The 26,097-nt window shown below is 45.8% G+C and overlaps 1 protein-coding gene and 1 long non-coding RNA gene across 14 annotated transcripts in view; one reads left to right on the forward strand and one right to left on the reverse strand.

The window, feature by feature from the left end:
* Window positions 1-25,823, forward strand: part of KIF1B (kinesin family member 1B) — a 140,360-nt gene extending 114,537 nt beyond the window's left edge. For all 13 annotated transcript variants that reach the window (XM_053400902.1, XM_053400904.1, XM_053400913.1 and 10 more), the window contains 22 exons: window positions 3,176-3,294; window positions 4,449-4,534; window positions 4,646-4,775; window positions 6,256-6,418; window positions 6,826-6,916; window positions 7,202-7,320; window positions 8,276-8,331; window positions 10,321-10,429; window positions 11,422-11,488; window positions 12,042-12,126; window positions 13,640-13,745; window positions 15,372-15,486; window positions 15,640-15,773; window positions 16,987-17,048; window positions 17,634-17,779; window positions 18,822-19,061; window positions 19,726-19,797; window positions 20,092-20,213; window positions 21,137-21,289; window positions 22,504-22,696; window positions 23,266-23,384; window positions 23,808-25,823. In XM_053400902.1, the coding sequence (XP_053256877.1) occupies window positions 3,176-3,294; window positions 4,449-4,534; window positions 4,646-4,775; window positions 6,256-6,418; window positions 6,826-6,916; window positions 7,202-7,320; window positions 8,276-8,331; window positions 10,321-10,429; window positions 11,422-11,488; window positions 12,042-12,126; window positions 13,640-13,745; window positions 15,372-15,486; window positions 15,640-15,773; window positions 16,987-17,048; window positions 17,634-17,779; window positions 18,822-19,061; window positions 19,726-19,797; window positions 20,092-20,213; window positions 21,137-21,289; window positions 22,504-22,696; window positions 23,266-23,384; window positions 23,808-23,850 (2,530 nt within the window). In that variant the 3' untranslated portion in view covers window positions 23,851-25,823. The remainder of the gene's footprint in view (window positions 1-3,175; window positions 3,295-4,448; window positions 4,535-4,645; window positions 4,776-6,255; window positions 6,419-6,825; window positions 6,917-7,201; window positions 7,321-8,275; window positions 8,332-10,320; window positions 10,430-11,421; window positions 11,489-12,041; window positions 12,127-13,639; window positions 13,746-15,371; window positions 15,487-15,639; window positions 15,774-16,986; window positions 17,049-17,633; window positions 17,780-18,821; window positions 19,062-19,725; window positions 19,798-20,091; window positions 20,214-21,136; window positions 21,290-22,503; window positions 22,697-23,265; window positions 23,385-23,807) is intronic.
* Window positions 1,754-11,428, reverse strand: LOC128419793 (uncharacterized). Its single transcript, XR_008331922.1, has 3 exons — window positions 11,263-11,428; window positions 8,613-8,808; window positions 1,754-2,062 (listed from the first exon to the last, which is right to left on the reverse strand). It is a non-coding gene; the product is annotated as an uncharacterized LOC128419793 (long non-coding RNA).
* Window positions 25,824-26,097: the final 274 nt, after the last annotated feature.

Here is a 26,097-nt window from a genome sequence, read left to right on the forward strand (position 1 = left end):
GAAGAAAAAGGATTTGAATGAATACAGTTCTCACTCCTATATGTCCCATTCCATGATGCCTTATTTTCTAGTTCTGTTTTGGCCTCAGGGAATAAAGAGCCTTCAGATCACACACCATTACCCATGGCTCCTTACAGCTGAAATCAGTCATTTTTGCATGTGTGTGTCTTGGCTGCCATCTTGTGGCTCAAAATGAAAGAGCTAGTCCCTGTGGCCATATCTTTTGGCATGCTGGGTTGTCGTGGAGGCCTGATGTTCTCATTGGGTTTAAAAGCTGGAAGGGGAGGTGGAAAAGGGTGGCGGCTGTGGAGCATTTTCTCAGAATCCTTGAAATGATGTTGTGTTTATCTAAAGAAAACAACAGCAACCCACCATTATCATTCTTTTGAGTTCCGTTGTCTTTATGTTTTGATACAAATCTTCATATTAAATTTTATTTCTCATTTGGTTTTTGTGTGTGTGTGAATATGCCACTCTGCCTCACCAACCTTTCTGCTAATATAGCTCTCCGCACCCCTTTTTCAGTCTGCTGCTGTGTTGCCTTAAATAAAATTAGATTTAAAATTGTCTTGAAGGAAGTTGGCAGATGGAAGGAGGTCCTTCCACTCAGTGCAGAAGTAATTTCATGGAATTTCCTGCTGCAAAGATCATAGTCATGGCTGTTACCTTAAAGAAGCGATGACGATTCTGTGACCTAGGTGTTGTTGGACTACAACTCTCATAATCCTTGGCCTTTGGCTGGGCTTGCTGAGGTTACTGGGAGTTGGAATACAACAACATCTAGCGGGCAAGCACAGGTATTTGGGGAGAATTTCAGTTCACATTTAAAGGCGAACTTAATTTTTGCTTTCCAAAACAATACTTGAACTGAAATTTCCATCCTTTGTAATTTGGACTTCTCTGAATCTTGCGGTGCAGTTCTCTAGCTAAGAAGTGTGTATGAAAATGCATATAGCTGCTGGGAAACACTTGAATAGGGTGGAGGCACAAAAAGTAGATCTCCTTCTCTGAGTGCATAGCCCCATGGCTCTAAGCACCGTCAGTTCTCCTAATAGAATATTCAGCTGCTGAGTGAGGATGGAACCGGAGCCAAAATGCAGCCCCTTCAAAACGAGAAGGTGTCAGTGTGCTCAGGAGAGCTCCACATTTTTCAGGAGTACAAAAATATTTTTATGGGCGGGGAGAATAGGATGAGCTTCTCCTCTGCAACCCTTGCTCCCCAACCAACAGCCCAGTGAAGATTGGGACAATGGGAGGAGGTGCTGTCTGGAGCCCCTAACAGGATCATCCCTCACTGCAATATTTTGTTGCAGGTCCCACTTACCTTTTAATTAACAACCTTTTAAAAGGCCTTAGATGAACTGTGTGCTGCCATGACAGAGGTTTAAATGTGCTTTGGAAAATGAAGCTTCATTTTTGCATATATCCACCTTTCTTTGCAGGGAGGGCTTCTGCATCCTTGATCCCCACCACCGATGCAGAGAACCTCCCAGGCAGAGGGATTTTAAGGATCTGTGAGAATTCCATGGGGCAGTCGGTGTTAGAGTTGACAAGCGTGGGAGAACCTCAGTGTTGTATCCAACAAAGTCCTACTTGCGTAAGAGCCGTTGAAATGAATGGGCCTAAGCTAGTTATGGTCATTCATTTCGGTGAGTCTGCTCTGAGTAGGACGAGCATAGGCTACAACCCTCAGAAGCATTGCCATTGCTCAAGCAGGGCAGGGGATATAATTCTCATTGAAAGATATATGATCTGGATGATCCCTCAATTGTAAAGGTATACAAGTGTAAATGGTGAAGAGATGGGGGAAGACTTAATTTGCAGCTCGTTCTACCACATGAGAGGCAAGTGTTTCAAAAGCTTATATTTATTCACTCCTAGTGTTCAATAATGACATAGTAACTCGTTGAATCTCTTACCTGGTACAACCTCTCTTGATTCCACTGGGAGTGAAAATGAAGCCAGACTTGATTTAATAGAAATGTTGCATTTTTTACAAGCTCACAAATGACACAACATTCCCTTTTGGCATATTCAGGAGTCTCCATCTCTTCGGAGCAGACTGAAAAAAATGAAGTAGATCCTTAACTGATTTATTCCAGTGCTGAGTTGCGGCTATTTCTGTTCTTCACGTTTTCATTTTGCTCCTAGCACTTTATTAATCTATTATTTTATTTTTCTTTTGTACTGCCATTTTGTTGTCATTTTTGTTGTAGAATTTATGTATATGTATATATATAAAATCATGCATTTTACATCGCTCACATTCTTTTCATTTCAGGAAATGTCTGCCTGGTGGGGCAAAGGGCATGGGGATGGCAGAATAGATTAATACCTTGCAAGCCACTAGTCTACAGTATATGTTTTCCTGGCCTTTATTCCTGTTCACACTTGAGTACGTTTACCCAGTTACGGCATATAAAGCTTCCCCCTCACAGTTTTCCGCAGTCCAAGTAGATAGGAACATATGTAGCTGCTTTATACTGAGCCAGTCTTGGCCCCATCTAGCTTAGTATTGTCCTCCCTGGAGATCTTTCTGCATACAAGGCACATGCTGTTCCACTGAGCTACAGCCCTTCTGAGAAGGAGCTATTTGAAGTTAACGTAAGCAGGAAGGGTAGTAGGGAGTGTAGTGAGCCTGATACTCACTGCAGCCTGTTCTCATCACACTAAACTATGGTTTAGCTTGCTGTCTGAACACAGCCATTCTTGGATGTTGGGCAACATCACTGAAATACACATGGAAGGATGAAATCAATATTAAGCCCCATCATATTTCCCCTTTTTAAAGTGCTTCTGCCTGTTTAGAATGCATTGTGAATAAAGGTGAACACTTTAAAAAAAAACCCTGTAATTTCCTTTCCTGGTGTACTTGAAACGTTTTCATAAAGCTTTCATCCTTAGTAATGTTAGTAATTGGCTAAAAAAAACCCCACGTTTATAGCTCTCTTCCATTTCAAACATCTTCTTTGATAAACCAACATCTTCATGTCTAACTCACTACCATTGAGTGGCTGGTTGAGTTTTTATGCATTGATGCAAATGTGTTGAAACTAGTTTGCAGATTCCAAAACCTAATACGGTGCCTGTTCAGGCTGACAAGCACAAGCTTCAGTTTGTAAGCGGTGTTCTAATGTTTGTGCTTCTGTATAATATCCCTCCTTTAACCCCCCAGGGCCTTTGTCTACTTGAGCAATCTTCTCTACCCAGTCCCACTCATCCACAGAGTGGCCGTGGTCAGTGAGAAAGGGGAAGTGCGTGGATTCCTGCGTGTGGCAGTCCAAGCTATAGCTGGTAAGGTGCTGTGCTTACGCTCTGCCCTTCCATGATTCCTCACGGGAGCTTCTTTCAGCACAAGGGCCACATTCCCTTCTTGCCAATCTTCCAACTCTATGATTCTGGGGACCTCCCAGAATCAGAAACAGGTGGGGCAGCGGATGCTCATTTACCTTTATACAATCATCTTGTTTCTACACATCCCCTCTCTGCCTGTCCTCCAGGCAAGCAAGAGGCATGATCAGGGTTCAAGGGCAGATTCTAGCCAGGCATAAGTGGACCAATAAGGGTGCAAAGCAGGGTGTGTGTTGTGTGTGGCCTGGTTAGAGCCCCAAAGGCTGGTTAAAGAGGCCTGAGGTTCCCTATCCCTGCCTTTTGCGATCCCATGCTGGTGACAGAGCCTCTCCAGTTCACCCTACTTGTGGTCTCCTGGTTTACAACAATTCATCTAACGCTGAACACAGTAGCTGCCTTCCCCCCTTTGTGCCAAACTTAAGAAAACGGTGGCTGATTTTCTTTGGTAGCTCAGTTCAAATCTCTGTCCTTCAGTAAGGAATAACATAGGAATAACATAAGATATTTTCCAGGGTTGTGAAATTATTTATAGAGTGCGGTCTAGTGATTAGAGTGTCGGATTGAGGCCTGGGAGACCTGGGTTCAGAATCCTTGCTCAGCCATGAAACGTACTGGGCCAGTCAGTTTCTCTCAGCCTAACCTACCTCACAGAGTTATTGTGAGAACAAAAAGGAGTGTGGGAAGAACCAAGCTCCTTAGAGGAAAGGTGTGCAATAAGTGCAATAATAAATAAAATGAACAAGATCAACTGAATAGCTGAGTATTGTAAACCAATAGCTGAATTCTACATTTTTAAAGGGCCTACTATAGTTTCTTTGAAAATCTAATTGCTCATCTGATTGCTGTATCCATTCCCAGGGCCAGATTCAAGTAAATAGTTGTGCTAGCTCAACCAGTCCCACTAGTGCAGTAGGGCTTCCTCCCTCTCGTTTCCCCATGCACCCTCCCATTAGCTCTGGGGGGTTAGCAGAACCTCTAAAACAGCACTTGGGTGGGAGAGAGGGGAGATGTTCTGCCTGGAAGGCCAAAATGCTCACATTGATGGAGCAATCATAATCACATGATGTTGAATTCCTCCCTATGTTTTGTTCTTTTAGCTGATGAAGAAGCCCCTGACTATGGATCTGGTGTTCGGCAGTCGGGCACCGCTAAAATCTCATTTGATAACGAGTATTTTAACAAGGTAACCCGCGACTTAAATGAGCTCTTGTATCTGTGTGTTCCTGTCCCTTCTGGTGTAGAAAGCGGACAGAAAGCTAACTTATCGCTCCTCTCTCCCTTTTGGTTTGCTCAGAGCAACTTTACGTCGGTTGCGATGACCCGTTCTGGGTTGTCCTTGGAGGAACTGCGAATTGTAGAAGGTCAGGGCCAGAGTTCAGAGGTCATCACACCTCCTGAGGAAATCAACAGAATGAATGACATGGGTAAGTGATGCAGCTCTTAGGAAAGGTGGGACAGGGTAAACGGAGGCTTTACGTTGAATTTAGGGTTAAGTGCAGGATCGAAACAACAATGGACCCAGGCAGACTGGGGTTCCCCTCCCTTCAAATCTGGGATGGGGAACCTGTCCAACCCCTATCATCCTTGACCATACTGGTTATGGTTATGGGAGTTGGAGTCCAAGAACATCTGGAGGGCCTGGTTTTAATCAGTGTTACTAAAGGCCAATGCAGCCACTCATGAAGAGACACAGCAAGGAGCCTCCTTTTTAGATGGTGCTCCCAGGAGCCTTTAATCCAGAGATGAGGAACCTGCAGCCCTTCAGTTGTTGCTGGAGTCCAACCTCTGTCATCCCTGACCATTGACCATGCTGGCTTCTGGAGCTGGTATCACATAACATCCAGGAGGGCCACAGGTTCACCATCCCTGGCCTAAATACTGCAGTACAATAACAACACATACTTTTTATTATCATTACAGCACTTAAATGAACTGTTAATTCTTGATTTAAAAAATATGCATTGCCATTTGTGTGAACCTAAACCCCAAGCAAAAGTATCAAGACATATCTAAAAATAGCCCTAAGCTGATAACATTAGCACGTAGCATACCTCCCCCTGCCCTGCATTCTTTTTATACGGCAACCCCAAAGGCCAAAAGGTCCCCTCATAGTTATTCTGGAAGCAGGTCCATTATGAAGGCTCTGGGACTAGAGGAGGAAAGGCAAGGCAGGTGGATCAGGGCAGGGGCACAAGTGGCCCTCCAGATGTTTTTGCACTACAACTCTTGCCATCCCTGATCACTGGCTAGGGCTGATGGGAGTTGGGATATCAACAGCATCTGGAGGGCACCATGTTGTTGACCCCTGATTTAGAGGTGGGTGTGTAGCTTCCTGAGGGACGCGGGTGGCGCTGTGGGTTAAACCACAGAGCCTAGGACTTGCTGATCAGAAGATCAGCAGTTTGAATCCCCGCGACAGGGTGAGCTCCCATTGCTCAGTCCCAGCTCCTGCCAATCTAGCAGTTCGAAAGCACGTCAAAGTGCAAGTAGATAAATAGGTACAGCTCTGGCGGAAAGGTAAACGGCATTTTCGTGCGCTGCTCTGGTTCGCCAGAAGCGGCTTAGTCATGCTGGCCACATGACCCGGAAGCTGTACGCCGGCTCCCTCGGCCAATAAAGCGAGATGAGCGCCGCAACCCCAGAGTCGGCCACGACTGGACCTAATGGTCAGGGTCAGGGGTGTAGCTTCCTTCCGTCCCATCCCACATTGAGCCTGAAGAGCTGCTGTCAGTACAGGGATGGACCCTAATAGTCTGGCTTGGCATGAAGCAGCCTCCTGTGTCCTTGAAGCATCGTGGGAAATTCAGGTGCCGTTTTGAGCAGCTGCTTGGGGAAAGCGCCCCACGACACTGAGGCATAGGAAAACCCTGACTGTCTCATGAGTCAATCCTCCCCCTTTTTCAGACCTGAAGTCTGGCTCGTTGCTGGATGGCAAGATGGCCATGGAAGGCTTTACCGAAGAAGTTGGCGACCACCTAAAACTGGGAAGTGTCTTTACTTTCCGGGTGACAGTGCTGCAAGCCAGCGGCATCCTCCCGGAATATGCAGACATCTTCTGCCAATTCAAGTAAGTTTTGCCTGCAGTGAGCAACAGCAGTATCTGTGGGTCAGAGTCTTAGTCATTGTTTTGGAAATTCTGAGCTGTTTGGGAACTGCCGTGCAAGGGTGAACCTAACTCATTCCGGGGCATCCACACACAGAGGAGTGTTGCTTACTAGCCAGAGCCTCTTGTTTGACTTTGCTTCCAATTCCTCAAGCCTTCTAACTAGCATGGAAGGAGGGTGGGCAAACTTTCCTGAGGTTGGGACAACAGCATATTTTAATGAACATTTTGACCCCTCTGTCAAACTTCCTGCGGAAGTGGGGTGGGGAACCTTTTTAAACTATGGAGCAGCATTTCTCTTCACGACAGCCTTCCAGAATAGATGACAAAGCATTCTTTTGCTAAACTAGATTGCATTTTTGTCGCCCTAGCTTTCTGCATCGACATGATGAAGCATTCTCTACTGAACCTCTCAAAAACAATGGCCGAGGGGCGCCTCTTGGTTTTTATCACGTCCAGAACGTAAGTGGAAGTGGGTCTGCTTCTGATGGGTGACCTCCTGGTCTGTCACTGTTGTGGGGGGAGCATGTTCTATCTCTTGGGAGTCAGAATAGCCCGGCTTTGACGTTTTCTGTAAGGGGGTAGTTAGTGTGGATGTGTGACAAAGCTGTAGCTGGAACAGACCCTGTATACATTCCAAATGGAGTTAAGCCATCCATCTCTTGTCAGATGCAGTGGCTGGGGCTTTTGATTGGCTGAAGACATATAAAGCCAGACTGATGCCGTGCTTATTGTCTCTTTTGATAGATTTCTGTGGAAGTGACAGAATCCTTTGTAGAATACATCAAGACGAAGCCTATAGTATTTGAAGTCTTTGGACATTATCAGCAACATCCGCTCCATCTTCAGGGACAGGATCTCAACAGGTATTAGTGTATGGATGTCCCCTGATTAGGTCAGAATGGGGGAAAACGTAGCCTGGATTTGCAAATATTTCCTTAGGGAAGCATTTGGCCACCCGCCCACTCACTCTGCCTACCTGCCTTCCTCTCCCTTCCTTTGCCACTACTAGTATAGCAGTTCTTATTCTCTTCCTTTTCCTAGCCTTTAAACAGCTTTTTAAGGCTAGGGGAAGTAGAGTAAGTTTCATGTGCAACTGCTTTAGTGCTGCCTTGTGAATTAACACAGTGCAGCACTCTGGTGTCTGCATTTTCAATTCTGATTTTGCTCCCCATTCCAAAGAGTAGAATTTGGGGGGGGGGGAGAGGGGAGAGAGTTTATTACCACACTGTAGCACTAAAGCCAGCTGTATTGTTAGCATGAGACCGGTCTGTAACCACCATATTACCTGAAGAATATCTGAAGAGGTTATTCTCGAACCTGTGGCTAACCAAAATTTGATGCCCCTGGAGGATAATTTTTAAGTGCTGTCCATGAAGAAAGAATGGGCCATGATAAAGAGATTTAGTGGTTTTAATGGTAGGTGATGTTGCTGTGTTGTATTATATTATTTATGTACATTGATTTATTTTTTGGAGTTAAGAATAGGACTGGGATAAATTGTGTTCGCTGAGCCCGTATTTTATACAGTCTGTATATGATGTTTGTTTGTTAATGTGAGGTGTGATATACCTAATAAAGGATTTTGAATTGAATTGAATTGAATTGAATCTGAAGAGGTGTGCATGCACACGATAGCTTATAGTGTACCCAGAACAAGCTTAGTTGGTCTCTAAGGTGCTACTGGACAATTTTATTATTATTATTTTATTTATTTTGACTGTGTCAGACCAACAAGGCTACCTACCTGAATCTAGCACCATATTACAATGAGGGTTGGGAAGGACCTCCAGAGGATTAACCTGCTTCCTTTCTCCACAGCCCCCGACAGCCATCCCGCCGATACTTCCCTCCCCCCATGCCTCTCTCAAAACCAGGTAAGAACAACTTTTCACTGACTCATCTCTGTTAGTGTATGTAAAATGCAAGACTGCCTACCTCTCTTCAGCCCGCAATATAAGAAAAGAATCAATTAGAATATGGAACCATTTTCCTGAGGGAATCCCAGCTTACTGTTGTTTTTTTGTTATAGAAGTTTCTTGCCCACAAAATCATTTATTATCCTACCTGCCGACATCTACTTACGTTGGTCAATTTCGACTCAAAGGGGCGGGGAACAAGAAGACCCAAATTTGCTACAACTTCCCCATGTAATTACCTGGATGCAGACTTTGCTTGCCTTTGATGAGCATCTGTTTGTAATCCTGGAGACTCCCCTTCAGTTCATATTCCAAACCAGGGAGGTATTTTTAAGGGTTGAGGGGCTGGTTGAGTAAGCAACTCTTCTGTTCCAGACACGTCATCCAGCCTGCTTTATTTATTTATAGCAGCCTTCTATTGGTGATGCTCAGGAACTACGAGAAACCAAAAAAATCAGTTCAGTTTTGAAAGGATTAGTTTGCCCATCTTGATTCAAAATGGAATCCGCTTGTATCTAAACAAATATGAAAACTTTCTACAGCTTGGGAACCACTGTGCAAAATTTGGTTACAATATCTTAAGCGGTGTCCAAATGCAGATTGTAGAAACAATTTCTCAAAATATTTAGTAGATGTTGATTTATCTAAAGACTAGCTTCCTCCTCATCCACATAGCTCCATTCTCACTAATAACTCACTGACCCAAGCTTGCTGCAACAATCCCATATCTTTCTTTGTTTTTCGTTTTGGTTGTGCATGTTGACTTCTTGTGTTCATTTCTCCCCTCTTCTTCTCCTGCTCCCAATCTCCTTGGTCTGTCCCTTTCCCCTCCTTGCCTCCCTATTGCCTGCTGGCCCTTCATCCCTTACTTACCACATCCTCCTCCTCCCACCGCCTTTTCCAGACCATGAGAGAAAAATTGAGTTGATCAGGTATCTCATGTCTGGCTATGTAAACGTGCATGTGCTGAACACGTTCTCCGAGCACGCCAACGTGCTTGCCTCCTCTGCCGCGGCAGCTTTCCAGGATGGGGCCGACCAGCTGCCACCTTTCCTCTTTCTGCCTGTCCCCAGCTGCCAGACCGAGCGCTTCCCCAAGCGAGATGGTTAGTAGCCGGATGCCGTCTGTGATAGATGTAGGAACAGCCCCTCCTTACCTTTTCCCTGGCCTTTCTGCATCCATCGGTGGTGTGTCCAGGGAAAGGCCAGCACTGGGCAGTTATATATGCCTTTCCAGGATTCCTGTGGTGGTAGTCTTGTGGTACAGTCTTGTGAATCCTACAGGACCTCATTAGAATCCTTAGTTTCTCTTCCTTTTCATTGTAGATTTATTGTGACTATGGGGATTAAGGACTGCATCCTACTAAACTTTACTCAGAGTAGATGCATTGAAATTAATGGCCATGTCCATTCACTCCAACGGCAAAGAGAAAAGTACTGGTGGTATAATAATACCATAGTGCAAGCCACCTCAGATTGGGGCACAATCCTTTTGTGGAGCCTGGAGCATCAGTTGAAGGCTTGACCGCCTTGACAGTAGCTGTATTTGCGTGTATTGGCAAGCCATAAACCATAGCTTTACGGTACACAAGTGAAATAGTGCCCACTTCACTCCTCCCACTCACACTGGAAGGAAACAAACCACACCCACCAGTTTGATGTTATGAATGAACCATGGGTGTGATTTGCTTAGGTCTGAACAAATCACATTCTGTAGCTAATCCTTACTGATTGTGGTTTTATTTGGAGTTTGAGTTTTGGTGACACTAAGTTGGTGTGGTGGTTTATTTCCTTCCAGTGTGACCCTCTTAGGTGTGATCAAAGTAAACCATGGTTTACTGTGACATGTGAACTGAGTCATTGTGTGACCCATTGGTAATAATCCCAAGGAATTCTCCTTCCTATTGCCTTGTGCAGTTTTTGTAAGCTGGCCTTTTTCCTCTTTCAGTCCCAGCTACGAAGCTCAACACAGTGAGTAAGCCCAACTTGGGACAGAGCGTGACCAAATACGACCTCCTTGTTTGGTTTGAGATCAGCGAGTTGGAGCCGACTGGAGAGTGAGTTCCGCCTCATCATCATCTCTCCTGTGTTTGTTTTATTCCAACAGTGTATATCCTGCTGAACATCGTCGTATCTAAGCAGTATGTTATAAGATTACAGTAGAGAGAAAATCAATTGAAGTTTATCGTAAAATCAGAAAGCTTACTTAAAATAGCTGCTGAATTAAGCCAAATGTCTGAAGTTCAATAGGGAGTTCTGATATCAGCTGGGAGGGAGTTCGGCAGAATTCAACCCACTGTTCTGAACTCATGGCTCCTGAAGGATGTGAGCTGTGTGTCCGAGCCTTTGTGGGGTGGGCACAAACAGCGACTCCTTAAGCCCTCAGTTATTGGGCAGGGATATAAGGAATCAGGCAGTCCTTAAAGCATCCTGGACACAAGTTGTTAAGGGCCTTGTAAATTAAGACAAGAGCCTTGAAGTTAGCCTGGTAGCCACATAGATATTGGAATGCTTGAATAGCTTGAACAACCCTTTCTATCTGCAGGGGGCTGTTCTACTATGATCCTGCGGGAACATAAGAGACTGCTTCCTGGGAAACTCTGCCTTCACATTTTCCAGGGGTTGGAAGTTGTGTGGACTCGTAGTCCTGCATTTCTGCTTGTGCCTTCTCCATGGCTAGCAACATTTCAAATCATGCAAAAGAAGAGAGGGCATGCACATGGCACAATTCACATTATTTATAGACAAGTGGTGGAATTTGGCTCTTTGTGGTGCTGAATTGTGACTTGCTTTACTGTGGTGCAATGCAGTCCTGTACATCCGGTTCTCATCACGGTCTTCAGACCCTCCCCCTTTCTGGTAATTGTGAGAGGAGAAGAGGCTGCCTCACCTTATTTTTGAGGTGTAGGCCATTGTATGGGTTTTTTGTTAGGATGCTGTTTCCCATGAATCCTTTGGAAGACGGTTGGTTAAATGATCTCTCTGATTATGCAGGTGTCTCTTCTTTCTCTCATCTGGCTGTTTGCACTCTCCTTTTTCTCCTCTGCAGATACATTCCTGCTATTGTTGACCACACTGGAGGTCTACCTTGCCAGGGGACGTTTTTGCTTCACCAGGTACTCCGATGCTTGAATCTGAGGGTCTGCTAAATTGCCAGGTCTTATCATACAAGAGCATGATAAGACATCTTATCATACAAGAGCATGAGAAGAGGCTGCTGGATCAGGCCAGCCAATCCAGGCCAGCATTCTGTTCTCACAGTGGTATTCAGAAGCATTAGTACCTCCCACTGTGGCTGTAGAGCACAGCTATTGTGATTACTAGCCATTGATAGCCTTATCCACCATAAATTTGTCCAATCTTATTTTATAACCCTCCAAGTTGGTGGCTGTCACTGCCCCCTGTGGGAGTGAGTTCCATAGTTTAACTATGTGCCGAGTGAATAAGCTGTTTCTTTTGTCTGCCCTAAATCTTCCAGCATTCCGCTTCCAACTCCAGCTCCCATCAACCCTGATTATTCTCCCTGCTGGCTGGGGGCTGATTGGAGCTGGAGTCCAGCAACCTTCAAAGGGCCTCAGGTTTCCCACCCTACATCCGACCAGCTAATTGTTGCAGCCCTGCTATAAAGCTGCAGAGGAGACTTAAGTTTTGCTCCTTCAATTCCTCCAGGGAATCCAGCGCCGGATCACAGTCACCATCATCCATGAGAAGGGAAACGAGCTACACTGGAAGGATGTGCGAGAGCTGGTGGTTGGTATGTTCTCCTCCCTCTCTTTACTTTTCTCTTATTATCAGGATCCATTCTGGTTCCTCTTCAGACTGTTTCACATTCAAAAGAACAGCAGCCCCTCTGCAAGCAGTGCCAGCTCTCCTCCAAACACACCTCAATATACCAAAATGACCACATTGATCGAACGCTCGTCAGTCTCATGTTAGCCTTTTTTCAAACCATCATTTCTGTTTTCCCTGGCTAGGAAGAAATGGATGTGTGCTGTGTAAGAGCCAGTGTAGTGTAATGGCTAGAGCGTTGGCATGGGACCTGAAAGACCAGGGTTCAAATCCCCCCCCGAGCCTTGAAGTTCACTGGGTGTGACCTTGAGCCAGTCACTGTCTCTCTCAGCCTAGTCTACTTCACAGGGTTGTTGTGGGGATTAATTGAGGAGGGGCAGAGATACGTACGCCACTTTGAACTCTGGAGAAAAAACTGGGCAAGAAATGTAGTAAGTTAATAAAACTGCAACAAGCCATTTTGGGGGTTTTTTTTAGCGTTTGGGAAGATCACTTCTAAGTATGGAATGTTATGGTGAGGGGAAGTGTGAAGCTTAAGGAAGCATGGAATGACTGGATGGTGGTGAGAATTTGGGCAATTGGGAGAGAGGGGAGGGTGGGATCAGAACCTGTGTGAGTGTCAGAAAAACTTGCATATGAAGGTATGAACATAGAAAACTGCTCTCTCTCTCTCTTTTTTGAAAAATGACAATGTTCCTTCTAGGACAGAATGGATTCAAAAACTGGTTGAATATGCAGAGTTGGGCAGTTTATCGAAAAAAATGAAAAATAGACCAAAACATGAATGCATTTCTAAGTGGGAAGTAGTTAAAATATACCGGTATTTGAAAAATAATTGTCACAGTCTAAACTCTGTTGTAGCATTCAAATAACACCTGTAGTAGTTGATAGTAAGAATCGAGACCACAGATAATTAAATATTTATACTTTAGGCTTTGATAACAATCTGACAAGTTTTGGCAATAAGTTAATAATGAATATGTGAAACATGGAGTGGATGGGAAGTTGTACATAAAGTAAGAAGATATTCTTTATTCTATTCTATTAGATTTTTTTCCTTTCTTTTAGTTGATATGTTTTATATTTTTGTATTAATGGATGATGAAGAATGTTTCTTTTGTTTATTTCAATTAAGCAAATATAGATTAGATATAGATATGAATGAATGAAAGAAAAAAAAAGAAAACTGCTTTTTACCAAAATAAATCAGCTTTATTCAGACATTGGCCTGGTTGGCTTGCATTGCCAAGCAATTAGGATTATGTGCTTGAACCTTTCCCATCTCCTCTGCAAGAACACCAGGAGCATCTGCTTCCATTAAAGATGCTGTTTCATGTGGGGACCCATGGAGAAATTCACACTCCCAATCTCACCGAAAGGTCAAGCGGCCTTCCACCTGGACCCTGCTTCTGCCTAGTGTGGCTCTAAGCTAAATAAATTCCCATCCTGCATTTTGACTCCCTCCACTTTTTCTTCAGGGCGCATCAGAAACAAAGCCGAAGTAGATGAAGCTGCAGTGGATGCAATCCTGTCTCTGAATATCATCTCTGCAAAATACCTGAGAACTTCCCACAGCTCTAACAGGTAATAGGATTTCTCCAACAGCCTGCCTGGCAAGGCGGAACCCTCTCCTCTTGACTCACCTAGGTCAGATATTTGAAGCTGTATGTCAGAAAGGACCCCCAAGCCGAAATCCTTGTATCCTGAGCCAATGTGGATTGAAATTAAAATAAAATAACTCAGAAGAAAGGGTTGGAAGTGTATCTCTTCTCACTTCCTAACTTGTTCGGAAAGTAGTTCCACCCTGGAAGAATTAATGCTTCATTATTTGCTTAAAAGTCATGGGTAGAAGAACATATTAGCTGTTGGTCTCTAATGTTTAGGCATCCTGGATACAACTCCCTTCCCGCCTTGCTTCTTGGACGACAGCAGGGATGGGGATGATATGGCCCTCCAGGTGTTCGTTGGACTACAGCTCCCACCACCCATTGGCCATGATTCCTGAGGCTGATGGGAGTTGGAGTCCCAACAACAGCTTCCTCTTCCCTGACTAGACAAAGGCAGCTGTGCACTCCCAGCTTGCAGGTGTGGTGCTGCCCTCTTGTGTCATGAAATGGGTACTGACACTAGACTACCCTAGTTATTCTATCAGCTCACACCCACACACTACATTTAAAGGACTCTTGAGCCGCTTTTAACAGCCATGGCTGCCCCCGCCCTGCAATAAAAAATCCTGGGAAATGTAGTTTGTTAAGGGTGCTTGTTATTGTAGCTCTGCAAAGTGCGGGGTCTCCTAACACTCTTGACGCCCTTAACAAAGCACACTTCCCAGGATTCTTTGGCAGAGAAGCCAAGTAGTATAAGTTTGCTTTAATATGGTGTGGACCTTTGGCTAAGTCAAAGGTTTCGCTCAGGGTTTGGCTCAGTCTGTGGGGATGTGGGAGCAGTAACGATTTATTTTGTGCTTTTTAAAAAAGTGTTATCTATGAAGGTGGGTTTCTTTGGGTTGCTGCTTGCCTATCCTTTCTTTTTTCTGCTTTATTTGTCTGCTTGTTTCTTCTCCCTCTCTGCTGTTCTTGCTTTGGGCTGCACTAATAAAAGCTTTCTGTGTCTTCACAGGCTCTTCCTTGATAAGGATATGCCTAGGTATTTTCAGTTTGTTTTCCTTTGTGCATACAGCTTCTGGCTTCAACAGAATGCTTTTATGCCTCTCCCCTTTCTCACCAGTAGTTAGTCCTTAGCAAATCTCCTAGCTCTGCTGTGTGACTCGAGTATTCTGTCTTCTCCTCGTTTCCCCATTGTGTTCAGGAGGCGACAGATGCTCCATTTGTCAGCTGAACAAATGAAAAACACACACGGAGCCCTCTTTTCCTCCTTGTGTTCCTTGTACTCTCTCACATTGTGGTTTCCCAATTAAGATCTGGTTACCCTTTTTGTTTCCATGCTGGTTAGTCTATCCTAGGAGTCACTGTTGCACACAAGAATAATATTAGTGGTAACAATAATAAATAATTGTATATTGCTGTCTTATGAGGCACATGCCCCACCTAGTTTTAGATGCAGTTCCAAAAGCTTCTATTTTTATTGCTGGGAGGAGACCACTACCTCTGACCAAAGACGGGAGGCTTTCTACAACATGCTTGTCAGTGGTGTGCTCAGAGGTCCATTTTTTAAAAAACCACGGCTTTGTTTCTCTTCTGTTCCCTTCAGGACTTTCTACCGTTTTGAGGCAGTCTGGGACAGTTCCCTCCATAACTCCCTCCTTTTGAACCGGGTGACCCCTTATGGAGAGAAGATCTACATGACCCTCTCAGCTTACCTGGAGGTGAGTTATCTCATGTCCCCCACACTGGTTGGATCTGGAATCAGGTGGAAGAAAATATCTGACAGAGGGTGGTACCCAGTGTTAGTCCTAGAACACTTGCACACTGGTTTCGTTGAGAGGGTAAACAGCTGCATGGCTCTCTTTTCCTTCCAGCTGGACCACTGCATCCAGCCAGCTGTCATCACCAAGGATGTCTGCATGGTTTTCTACTCTCGAGATGCCAAGATTTCACCCCCTCGCTCACTGCGCAGTCTCTTTGGCAGTGGCTATTCCAAATCTCCAGATTCGTAAGTTGAATAAGTTGTGTCATGTATGAATAAGTTGTGTGTATGGGCTGAGGGGTGTGGATTCTGAATGGATCAGCTTGCTGTTCTGCAGGGATTGTTGATTAAATTAGGTATGGAGATGGGTGTCTCCCAGTGGTATCGTGGTCCAGGATCGCTGAGGGTCTGCAGTAGCCACTGAGAAGAATTCTTCTCATCCTTTGTGCTCATTGCAGCCAATCAGAGTGAAAGGAGGTGAGTCAGCTGCTGAGGATTGGCTCCTGGGCTCACTCTGGAGAAGGCACATGGGAAGAACACCAAGCTGTTGTTCTGTAGGCTCCAAAGCTAAGCATTTGGGAACACTGAAAACACTAGGTGCTTCAGTTTCAAGAGAATGGTGTGCACGTTTATTATATTTATTTATGACATCTCCATACCACCTTTCATTTGAGGATCACAGGACAGCTTATAATATAAAAGCACAAAAATGCATGCCACAGTAACAAACAAAACACCTCCCCCCAAGTTTCAAAGGCCATAGATTGTTTAAGCCAAGGTGAGCCTCCCTGGGGAGAGCATTCCAAAAGTGAGGAGCCACTGCAGAAAAGGCCCATTCTCGTGTTGCTGCCCTCTGAACCTCTCATGGAGGAGGCACACGAACAAGGGCCTCAGATGATGGTCGTGGTTTGTTACATATAGTGGAATTTCAAGGAAAACACAACTTAAGTCAGTCTGAAAGAAGATATTGAAACACTCCAAATCATTTGTCCAGTACATGCACACAAAATAGTAGATCTAGCTGAAAGGCAACACACAGAGATCTGCCTTGACCATTACAATACAACCCTAATTACTATTTTTATTGTAATCTTAGTTTAGTGTAATGAATTCCTATCTGTAGTGTGAGTGTGGGTAGCATATATATTCAGGTTTAGGATATATCCTGTTTATCTACAATAAGCCTGGAGTGGGGAACCTGTCATCCTTCAGATACTATTGGACTACAACTCCCATCAATCCTAGCCAGCATGGTCAATGGTCAGGGATTAGAGCTCCCTCTGTTTTTTATTTAAACCAGACCTTTTCATTCAGACCTTTATTCTGGACTCTGCTGGCTGGAGCTGATGGACCTTGTAGTCCAAAATCTTTTGAAGGTACCAGGTTGGTGAAGGCTGCTTTACCTTCTTTATATCTGAAAATATTATTTTATTTTCTCTGCTTTATTCTGTGCAAACAGCAATCGAGTCACTGGGATCTATGAGCTGAGCTTATGCAAGATGGCAGACACAGGAAGCCCAGGTAAGAGGAAGGCACAGCTTTCCACATTATTATAAAAGTATGCAAGCAGTCACATTCATCTTTGTTGGTTTATTTGCTATATATGTTTATTCTGCAAAGGCACTTTTCATTTCTTAGAACCTTCTGAGGGACAGGATGGAAAGGGAGAAGAAAACAATAAGCAAACTGAGGCAGCCCAAACTTTCATAATGTTACGTAATGATATAATGACTAGATGGAATGGCCAGTGTAGGACATTTCAGGGGGGGCGGGGCTGAAAAGCTATTGGCCCCAGCCAGGCCAACAGAGGAGGCCTCCCTTGTTGGCTGCTGATGAGAGAGGAGGAGCCAAACAAATGTCAGCTGGTCCTTATCAGGTTGACAGAGAGGGCTGTGGTCTCACCTGGTTCAGCTGCAGCCAGGTGGTGCTATTTATTGTGTGGGAGTATGACAGGGAGGAAACAAGAAAACCACTGAGGTGGCCAAGAGTTTCGGCAGGAGTGCAAGGTATGGCTTGTGGGGTGAACAGGGAGTGGCAATGTCGGCTCCTGACCACTGGTATGAATTCCTTTGGGTGACTGTTAACTTGAGCCATTTCATTGCTCAGGGATGCAGAGGAGGAGGAGGAAAGTCCTGGACACTTCTGTGGCCTATGTCCGTGGAGAAGAGAACCTGGCCGGGTGGAGGCCCCGTGGAGACAGCCTCATCTTGGAGCACCAGTGGGAGCTGGAGAAGCTGGAGCTGTTGCATGAGGTACATGTTGAGCAGTGCCCTTGAAAGAACCGGCCTTTGGGATTTCTGCAAGGTTCAGCTTTGTCATTTCCCACCCACCCGTGAGATGTAGCGGCCAAAAGCTACCAATTAAGCTGCCTGTTACTTATTTAGCTGCCTTGTAATCTTCACATGCTTCCCTTTACTACTTAGCTGTTCTGATTTGGGGTCTCAGTCCCCGAATCCTTGGAACAAACATTGTATGTGGTTTGGCAGGGATGTAAGAAGAGTTTGTGAAGACCACCTTGGACACTGGAATGGCTTTCTTTCAATTAACCACACCAGATGTGATGTTTAAGTCACCTTTATTTTGGTTATAGCAACAGCCACTGGGGAATGAATTCCAAAGGCCTCTACTGACAGATCAACTTCCATAAGCATACATATTACATATTACATATTACTTATTACATTAACATATCTCAGCATGTGCGTGCTTTCTAGGTCAACAGGCAGAGGTCACAATTAGGTATTTAGGCAATGAACTTATCAGAAGAGCAAAAAGTAACATCACAGGAACGGAGGAAGAACAAGGCCATAAACCTATCCATCAATGTCAGCAAATTCCTTCACACGTCTTCACAGATGTCTTGATTCTTTCTACATCATCCTTTCCCCGACATCATAGAATTATAGAGTTGGAAGGGATCCCACAGGTCATCTATTTTAATCCCCTGCAATGCAGGAATCTCACCTAAAGCATCCATGGCAGATGGCCATCCAAATTCTGCTTAAAAACCTCCAAGGAAGGAGAGCCCACCAACTTCCAAGGGAATCCATTCCACTGTTGAACAGCTCTTACCATCAGAAAGTTCTTCCTGATGTTTAGTCAGAATCTCCTTTCCTGTAACTTGAATCCATTGGTTTGGGTCCTACCCTCTGGAGCAGGAGAAAAGCAGCTTGCTCCATCCTCCATGTGACAGCTAGATATCTGAAAATGGCTATCATACATCTTATACTATCTGTCAGTGTATGTATCAATAATTTCTCCACTGCAGCTGATACCATTTCTTTTTTTCTTCAGGTCGAGAAGACTCGCCACTTCTTGCTGCTGCGGGAGAAGCTGGGTGACAGCATCCCCAAGTCCCTGAGCGACTCGCTGTCCCCCAGCCTCAGCAGCGGGACCCTCAGCACCTCCACCAGCATCTCCTCCCAGATCTCCTCCACCACCTTTGAGAGTGCTGTCACGCCCAGCGAGAGCAGCGGCTACGACTCAGCAGACATTGAGAGCCTGGTGGATCGGGAGAAAGAGCTGGCCACCAAGGTACAAAGCCCATGTCCACAATGCGGCAGTTGAATACCAGAAGGTGTGAAGGTTTTATTCTCTGAGGAAGCTTAATCCCAGAGAGCACCCAAGGCTACCCCACAAACATCCTCTCTCAGCAGGGAATTTGAACCCAAGCCAGCAGCCTTTTGTTTCTACACATCCTGTTACCACCCCTAACTTTTTAATACCTAAAACCAGCAAAACACACAAGCTGCCCCATTTGCTACACAGCTTTGGAGGCTTATGTGGGTCTGAAACATTTTTGCTGCTGGGGTTTGAATGGACATGGTTAGCTAGTGTCTGGCATTAAATACATGGAGCCCTCTTGCAAAATATTTTCAAGACCACACATTTTTTTTCTGGTCTACAGGAGGACGGTGGAGGCTGGTCCACTGGGGAGAATTGGGCACTACCCCCCCCCCCAAACTCAGCAAGCTCCCATTTATTTACATCTGCTTAGAATGAGGCTCTGCTTGTCATAGACTCTATGTCCACCTGTTGTAGCTTTCACTGCCTTGTGCTGTACCAATTCTGAGGGGCACCAGCCATCACTGCAGGAAGACCACATTCGACAGCCTGTGGGTTAGGTTGAAGGCCAGCTGCCTCCCACCACCTCCTTTGTCCCCGGTGCTAACAGAGATGCTTCTTTCTTCTCTTCTAGTGCCTGCAGCTTCTTACTCACACTTTCAACCGTGAATTTAACCAGGTCTACAACAGCATCAGTGATTGTAAGGTAGGTTTGCAAAACGTTAAGAGGAAAAATTTAGCACTGGGGTGGAAATGCTCAAACTACTACTCAGCAGACATTGAAAGCATGATGGATCGGGAGAAATTGCTGACCAACAAGGTACAAAGCCCACGGCAGTGTCCAAAACACTGAGTTTGAAAACCCCTCATATCCAGTGTCCTGTGAGATTTCTTGGGGTTTCTGTTTGAGCACCCCATGCAGTACTGTTCTTTTATTTTTTTGTTAAAAAACCCTGGCAGGCTCTGTGGAGCTCACCTCCAGCCTCTTGTGTTCTTCCAGCTGTCCGATATCTCTCCAATTGGGCGGGACCCTTCGGTATCAAGTTTCAGCAGCGCCACCCTCACGCCTTCCTCGACCTGCCCCTCCTTGTCTGATTCAAGATGCAACTCAGTGGATCAAAAGTGAGTTGGTTGCCACCAATGACACATGTCCTGCCTCCACTGACAGAGGCAGGATGCCCCCGAGTTTTCTGGGAACCACAAGTTGGGAAAGTGCTATTGCCCTCAAGTTCTGCTTGAGGGTTTTCCCAGAGGCATCTGGTTGGCCACTGCGAGGACAGCATGCTGGACTAGATGGGACTTCGGACAAATCCAGTAGGGCTCTTCTTATGAGCTGATAGATGTTTGTTTCTTTCTTCTAAGCTTCTGTCCCTCAGTAGGCAATCTGTAGCCCTCTTCAGGCCTACTGAGCTTTTCCTCTGGTCTGTGAACGTATTTCACTCTTTCCCACTGGTCATTACTTTCCCTCTGCTAGTCCTGGTACATCCAGGCGCTGGGCAAAGCTAGGGCCTCGGGGGTCCTTGAATTGGTAGGGAAAGGGCCAGACCTCAGTGGTAGAGTATTGGTTTTGCATGCAGAAGGTCCCAGGTGCAGTCCCCAATGACATCTAGTAGGGCTGGGAAGATCACCTTGAGTGAAGCCCTGGAGAGTCTCTGCCAGTCAGTGCAGACAGTTCTGAGCTAGGTAGACCATTGGTCAGGCTTAGTATAAGGCAGCTTCCTCTGCACCTAGGTAACCGGCTACCTTTGGGCAGCTGCTCAAGAGGTGGAGCTAGCTTATCTGATCATGCCCATACTACTGCTTTTATGTCATTGTTTTCTTTCTGCTTTTCATTCCCATGTAGATTAGTGTCTTGAATAGAAGCAGATGCTCCCAGTCTTTTTGTAGAAGAGACGGGAGAGGCTTATACATATAAACCTAGTGATTTGGCAATACAAGCCAACCAGAGCAGTGCCTGAATTAAGCTGATTTCTTTGATTCTTCTGTCTTTCCAGCTGCTTGCTTTGAATGACAACCATTTGTTTTTCTTTCTTAATTAACAAAAGGACCCCAGAAGCAAATTCTCGAGCCTCCAGCCCTGGCCCAGAGGGGGAGCCACCCTTCCAGCTGATGCCACCCATTGAAGCCTCTTACCTGGCGAGAGCAGGCAAAAATGAGTTCCTGAACCTTGTTCCAGATATTGAGGAAATCAGGCCTGGGTGAGACATTCACACTGCAGTAGCTACTAAAAAATAAAAACCCAACACATGTTCCAGAGCCAAGAGTAAAGGAACAGCTACCCTTTTAGCATTGGGGTGTGTGTATGTGCACAAATATGTGTGTATGCAATTTGTTTCCATATATGTCAATGGGATTTGCAGTCAAGATGAGTATTAGATTGATAGAGTGATTGCCCTTCCATCTTCCCCTAGTAGCCCAGGGTGGCAAAAAGAGACACAATTTAAAAGCAACGAAAAAAATTCTAAAACAGATTTAAACATTCTAAAACCAGTTACGATCAAAAACATCTAAAAGCAGTTAGTTTTAACAATTCTAAAAGTAACTACAAACAAAGACATCCTTCCATCCATTGATCTCAGAGTTGCCACAAGAATTCTCTTGCTACCTGGGTAAACAGGAATGCTTTCAGATTCCTCTTGAAAGTGAATAACAATGGAGACAGCTATACCTCACTAGGGAGGGTGTTCCATAACTGGGAAACCACCACTGAAAAGGGATGTTCTCTGCCTCAGGCCTTGGAGAGCTGCTGCCATTGAGTGCTAACACTCCTGGGCTAGGTAGACTCAGCATTCTTGAATTAGTGTCAGGCAGCTTCATTTAACATGCAGGTGGGGGAACTCAGGCCCTCCTGGTGGTGTTGGACTGCACTTCCCATCACCCCTAGCAATCTGGCCCGCGCTGTCTAGGGCTGGTGAGCATTAAAATCCAATGAACACCTGCAGGGTCACAGATTTCCCCATCCCTGATCTGACACTGCCTAAGTCCAGCCACTTTGAATGGCTTGAAAGTAAGCCTGGGTGAGAATGCATGGCTTAAATTGAGGTTGGGCCCTCCTGGATGATGGCCAAGGTTCAGAGATGTTGGTAGTTGTAGCTCAGCAGCACTATGAGGGCCACACAGGTTCCCCACCCCTGTTCAAAATAGTGATGGCTCTGCTGGCTGTTTCATAATGGTGTTCATACCTTGACTGCCTTGGCCCAGTTGCTGCACTTCATTTTCAATTGAAGGTGCTTGGAGAATGGGTCTAGGCAGGAGAAAACGTTGCTGAACTTTGCTAAGGAGTCTAGAAGGAACCATCTGGTCCTCTTGGTCTGTGAGCAGTGGATTCATTGCAGCGCCTGAGGCCTCTTGGAGCCCATCTCCAGCCAGCTCTGTGTCCTTGAATGCTTTCCTCTTTGCTATTTCTTTCTAGCTCTGTGGTCTCCAAGAAAGGCTACCTGAACTTCAAGGAGCCGCTCTCCCCATCGTGGGCCAAGCACTTTGTGGTGGTCCGACGCCCCTACGTCTTCATTTACAACAGTGACAAGGACCCCATTGAAAGAGGGATTCTCAACCTCTCCACGGCTCAGGTGGAGTACAGTGAAGATCAAGAGGCCATGGTGAAGGTCAGTTGAATGGAGGGTGGGGACACTGCAATCCTCCCATAGGATGTGGGTCTATAATGAAAGGGATAAGATCAGCTCCCTAGAGGGAAAGGCCTTTTCAGGCATTCATTTACACCTGCCAGGATGGGGTTGATAAGGGAAAGAGTTCCACTTTCCTCCCATTTATGTGTCTTCAGGAAGAGGTGAAGGAATAGAAAACCCAGGGGGAAGAGGGAATGGAATATCTCAAAAGATGACATGGCTGGTTGGTTGGCACTCTACACTGCAACTTTTTATTGGAATCCCCACATGTGCTACAAGAATACAATAGCAGATGTTTCTGTGCTCCTTTTTCCTAAATCAAATTGGGGTGATAAGGCCATGAGGGTGCTATACCCCCCTCGCACACACTCTCCAACGCAGATCAGAAAGGATTTGTTTTGGCAGGGCCATTTAATCCACCCAAATCTTGGCCGCTGGGAGACAAAAGATGCTGCCCTTCCCTGATCCCTTTGCAAACCGGGTATCAAATAGCTGCTTTAAGGGCTTGTGAGGATTTGCTGAGCGACTGCTTGCCTTTGTGATTCTAGACACCCAACACCTTTGCCGTCTGCACGAGGCACCGCGGAGTCCTCCTCCAGGCCATCAACGACAAAGACATGAATGACTGGCTGTATGCCTTCAACCCGCTTCTTGCTGGCACGATACGGTATGGCGGGGAGCCTTCCTCAGCCCAAGGGCCACCTTTCCTTATGGGCAATGTTCTGTAGTGGGTGGAACCAGGCAAAAATGGGTGGAGCTGTGACTCTTGGGTTACATTCCAGTCACAGAAAATTCTGAGGTTTCCAGCCACAGGCACAGCTCCATCCAGGCAAACAAGAGGTGTGATCAGAGTTCAAGGACACGTTCCAGCCAGGCAAAATCCCTTGACAAGGGTGCAGGGCAGGGGGGAGTGAGTGGTGTGGCCAGGAGGTGGGATGTGGTCTGCAGAGAATGCTGAGGGCCGGGTAGATCCATATGTGGCCCCCCAACCCTCAGATTCCTTGTTCCCACAGTGAGAAAAGAGGGTATAAAAATGAGTGCTAGAAAGAGCTGCAGTCTTGCTTATTTGCTCCTCCTTTCTCCCACACAGGTCCAAACTTGCCCGAAGACGCTCAGGACAGCTGAAATATTGAGTCTCTGTGGGGTTCTCACCAGGTTCCCCAGCCCAAATCTCTTAACACGCCTTCTGATATAGATAAAGCGTTACCTCTCATTTCTCTGTGATTCTTGAATTTCTCTCTCTTTCCTTGTATGCACCCCTGTGGCTTTAACATTCCTCGTCTCTCTCGCTGTCTCTCCCCACCCCCATCCTCCCTTCAGCACTTTCTCCAGCTATTCTAAACCCCACCACCATCTTTTTATCACCCCTCCCCATGCACATACCTGTGCTGAAAATATTATTAGTAGCATGTGGCCAAACTGAAGAAAGTAACAAGGGGGAGGGGAGTGTTGGTGGTGACTTTCCAATTTATATGCACGACTTTTTTGGGCAAAAAAAGAAGGGACACCCCCTTTTTTGTTTCTCTGGATGCCCTTTTTCTTCATTCCAGTTGACTTTGTGCTACTCTCTGTGATGTGTTTGTCTCCGTCTGGAATACTTTTCTTTTGTTTTGGAAGTCTCTGCACTGCTGCTGCTTTCAAGGCGAGGTCCTCTGCACATGGGTGAATGCAGCTCTTTGTCCACCCCCTGGTCACACCTGGAGTGTGACCAAGATATTTCAAATCTCCTTTTGTGAAAGCAGACTTGCTGGCAAATTTGGACCACTTTCCCACCCTGCCTACTTTGGCTTTTAAAACTTTAAATTTTTAGATTTCAGGGCCGCCTCCCTGCCTCGTGGCTCACGAAGTGACCACCACCTTTGCCCATGTCATAAAGGGGGAAGCTGCCACAGCCAGACAGGGCTGACCCAAGATATTTTGTCCATCCCTGCCCCCCAGCCATTCCACATTCAGAAGCCAACTTGAATCTTTCTTCAGTGTTGGCAGGACCAGGCCATTGCATCTGCTGGCAGCACGCTAGCTTAGAGGGCACGTAACAGGCTACAATGGCAAGCATACACACATAGGGCTCTGTCCCCCGAATACATCGCCACCACTTCCTGCCCCCAGTTGATTGCATCCAATGGTAGTCCTACTCAGAGTAGACTCACTGAAATTAATGAACACAGTTAATGTAAGTTGATTTCAATGGGTCTGCTCTGAATGGAACTGAACTGCTTGCAACTCTCTAGCTTTGGCTGCCTGAGGCAGCTGCCTCGCTCTGCCTATTGGTTGAGCCAGCCTTTCCAAGCCATCACTTTTTGGAGTGCACTAGGCTCTGCTTTCTTCCCCTTGGCCTGTGCATCACTCAATGCAAGCAAATGAATGAAACTGCCTTTCGGATGCCTTTGATGCCCAGGTGCAAAAACCGTGCATTGCACGGGGAGATTGAGATTGATGGTTCCCACCCTTGTGGTATTGCTGTGCACTGAGATGGGCCCCCATTGGCCTGAGCACATGTGTCACGGGCCCAAAGATAGCTGGCTGAGCTGCAAAAATCCAGCTTGGCCAATGCTGGTCCCTTCTGTGCCAGAGTTCTTCAGTAATGTGAGGCTGGTCCTGTCGTTAGGCAGAGCAATTTGACCTTCACAGGCAGGTGGTTTTTGGTGGGGATGGGGCAGTGGCAGTTAGGTTAACACCGAGGACAGAGCTCTGGTTTTGTGCCCACGTGGGCTGCTCTGCTGCTCTGCTTCCCTCAGGCACCACGAATGACACCTACAATCCCCAGCTTCTGCACATGGGAAATATGGGGTGAGTTGTCCTTGCTTCAGGCAGCAGAATTCTTCCGGCCACCCCCATTTTCCCATCTGTGTCTCTCCAGAAGAGTCCAGAAAGGCATAGCTTAGCTGTGTACCAAATCTCCAAAAGGTTAAACCCCCTTCCCCCCTTCTACTTTCCTCTTAGTCGGAACTATGCAGGATATCTCTGATGGCTCCTTTAAGAACAGGACAAGGGCTCTGAAAATTGGGATTCAATGTGGTTGTATCCTCTTGGAAGAAGGGTTTTTAAAAACTTTGCAAAAACTTGGCTTTTGTGGGGCATTGCTTTAAAACCCATCAACCCCCCCCCAAATAAATAAGTAAATAAATAAATAAATAAATAGACTTTTTATAAAAACCCAAATCATTATGCACGTCTTCTTTTTTTTATTAAAAAAAAAGCCAAATCAAGATAACATTTGCCAACCTTTGCCAGCCTGGTGCTCTCCAGATGTTTTGGATGCCAACTTCCACCAGCCAGCACAGGGCTGATAGGAGTTGTCCAAAACATATGGAGGGCACCAGGTTGGCAAAGGCTGAGATGTGAGCAAAAGAGCTGTATTGGGGCCTTGTGCTTCAGGA

Source organism: Podarcis raffonei, chromosome 8 (assembly GCF_027172205.1).
Source record: "Podarcis raffonei isolate rPodRaf1 chromosome 8, rPodRaf1.pri, whole genome shotgun sequence".
Classification (NCBI taxonomy): Eukaryota; Metazoa; Chordata; class Lepidosauria; order Squamata; family Lacertidae; genus Podarcis; species Podarcis raffonei.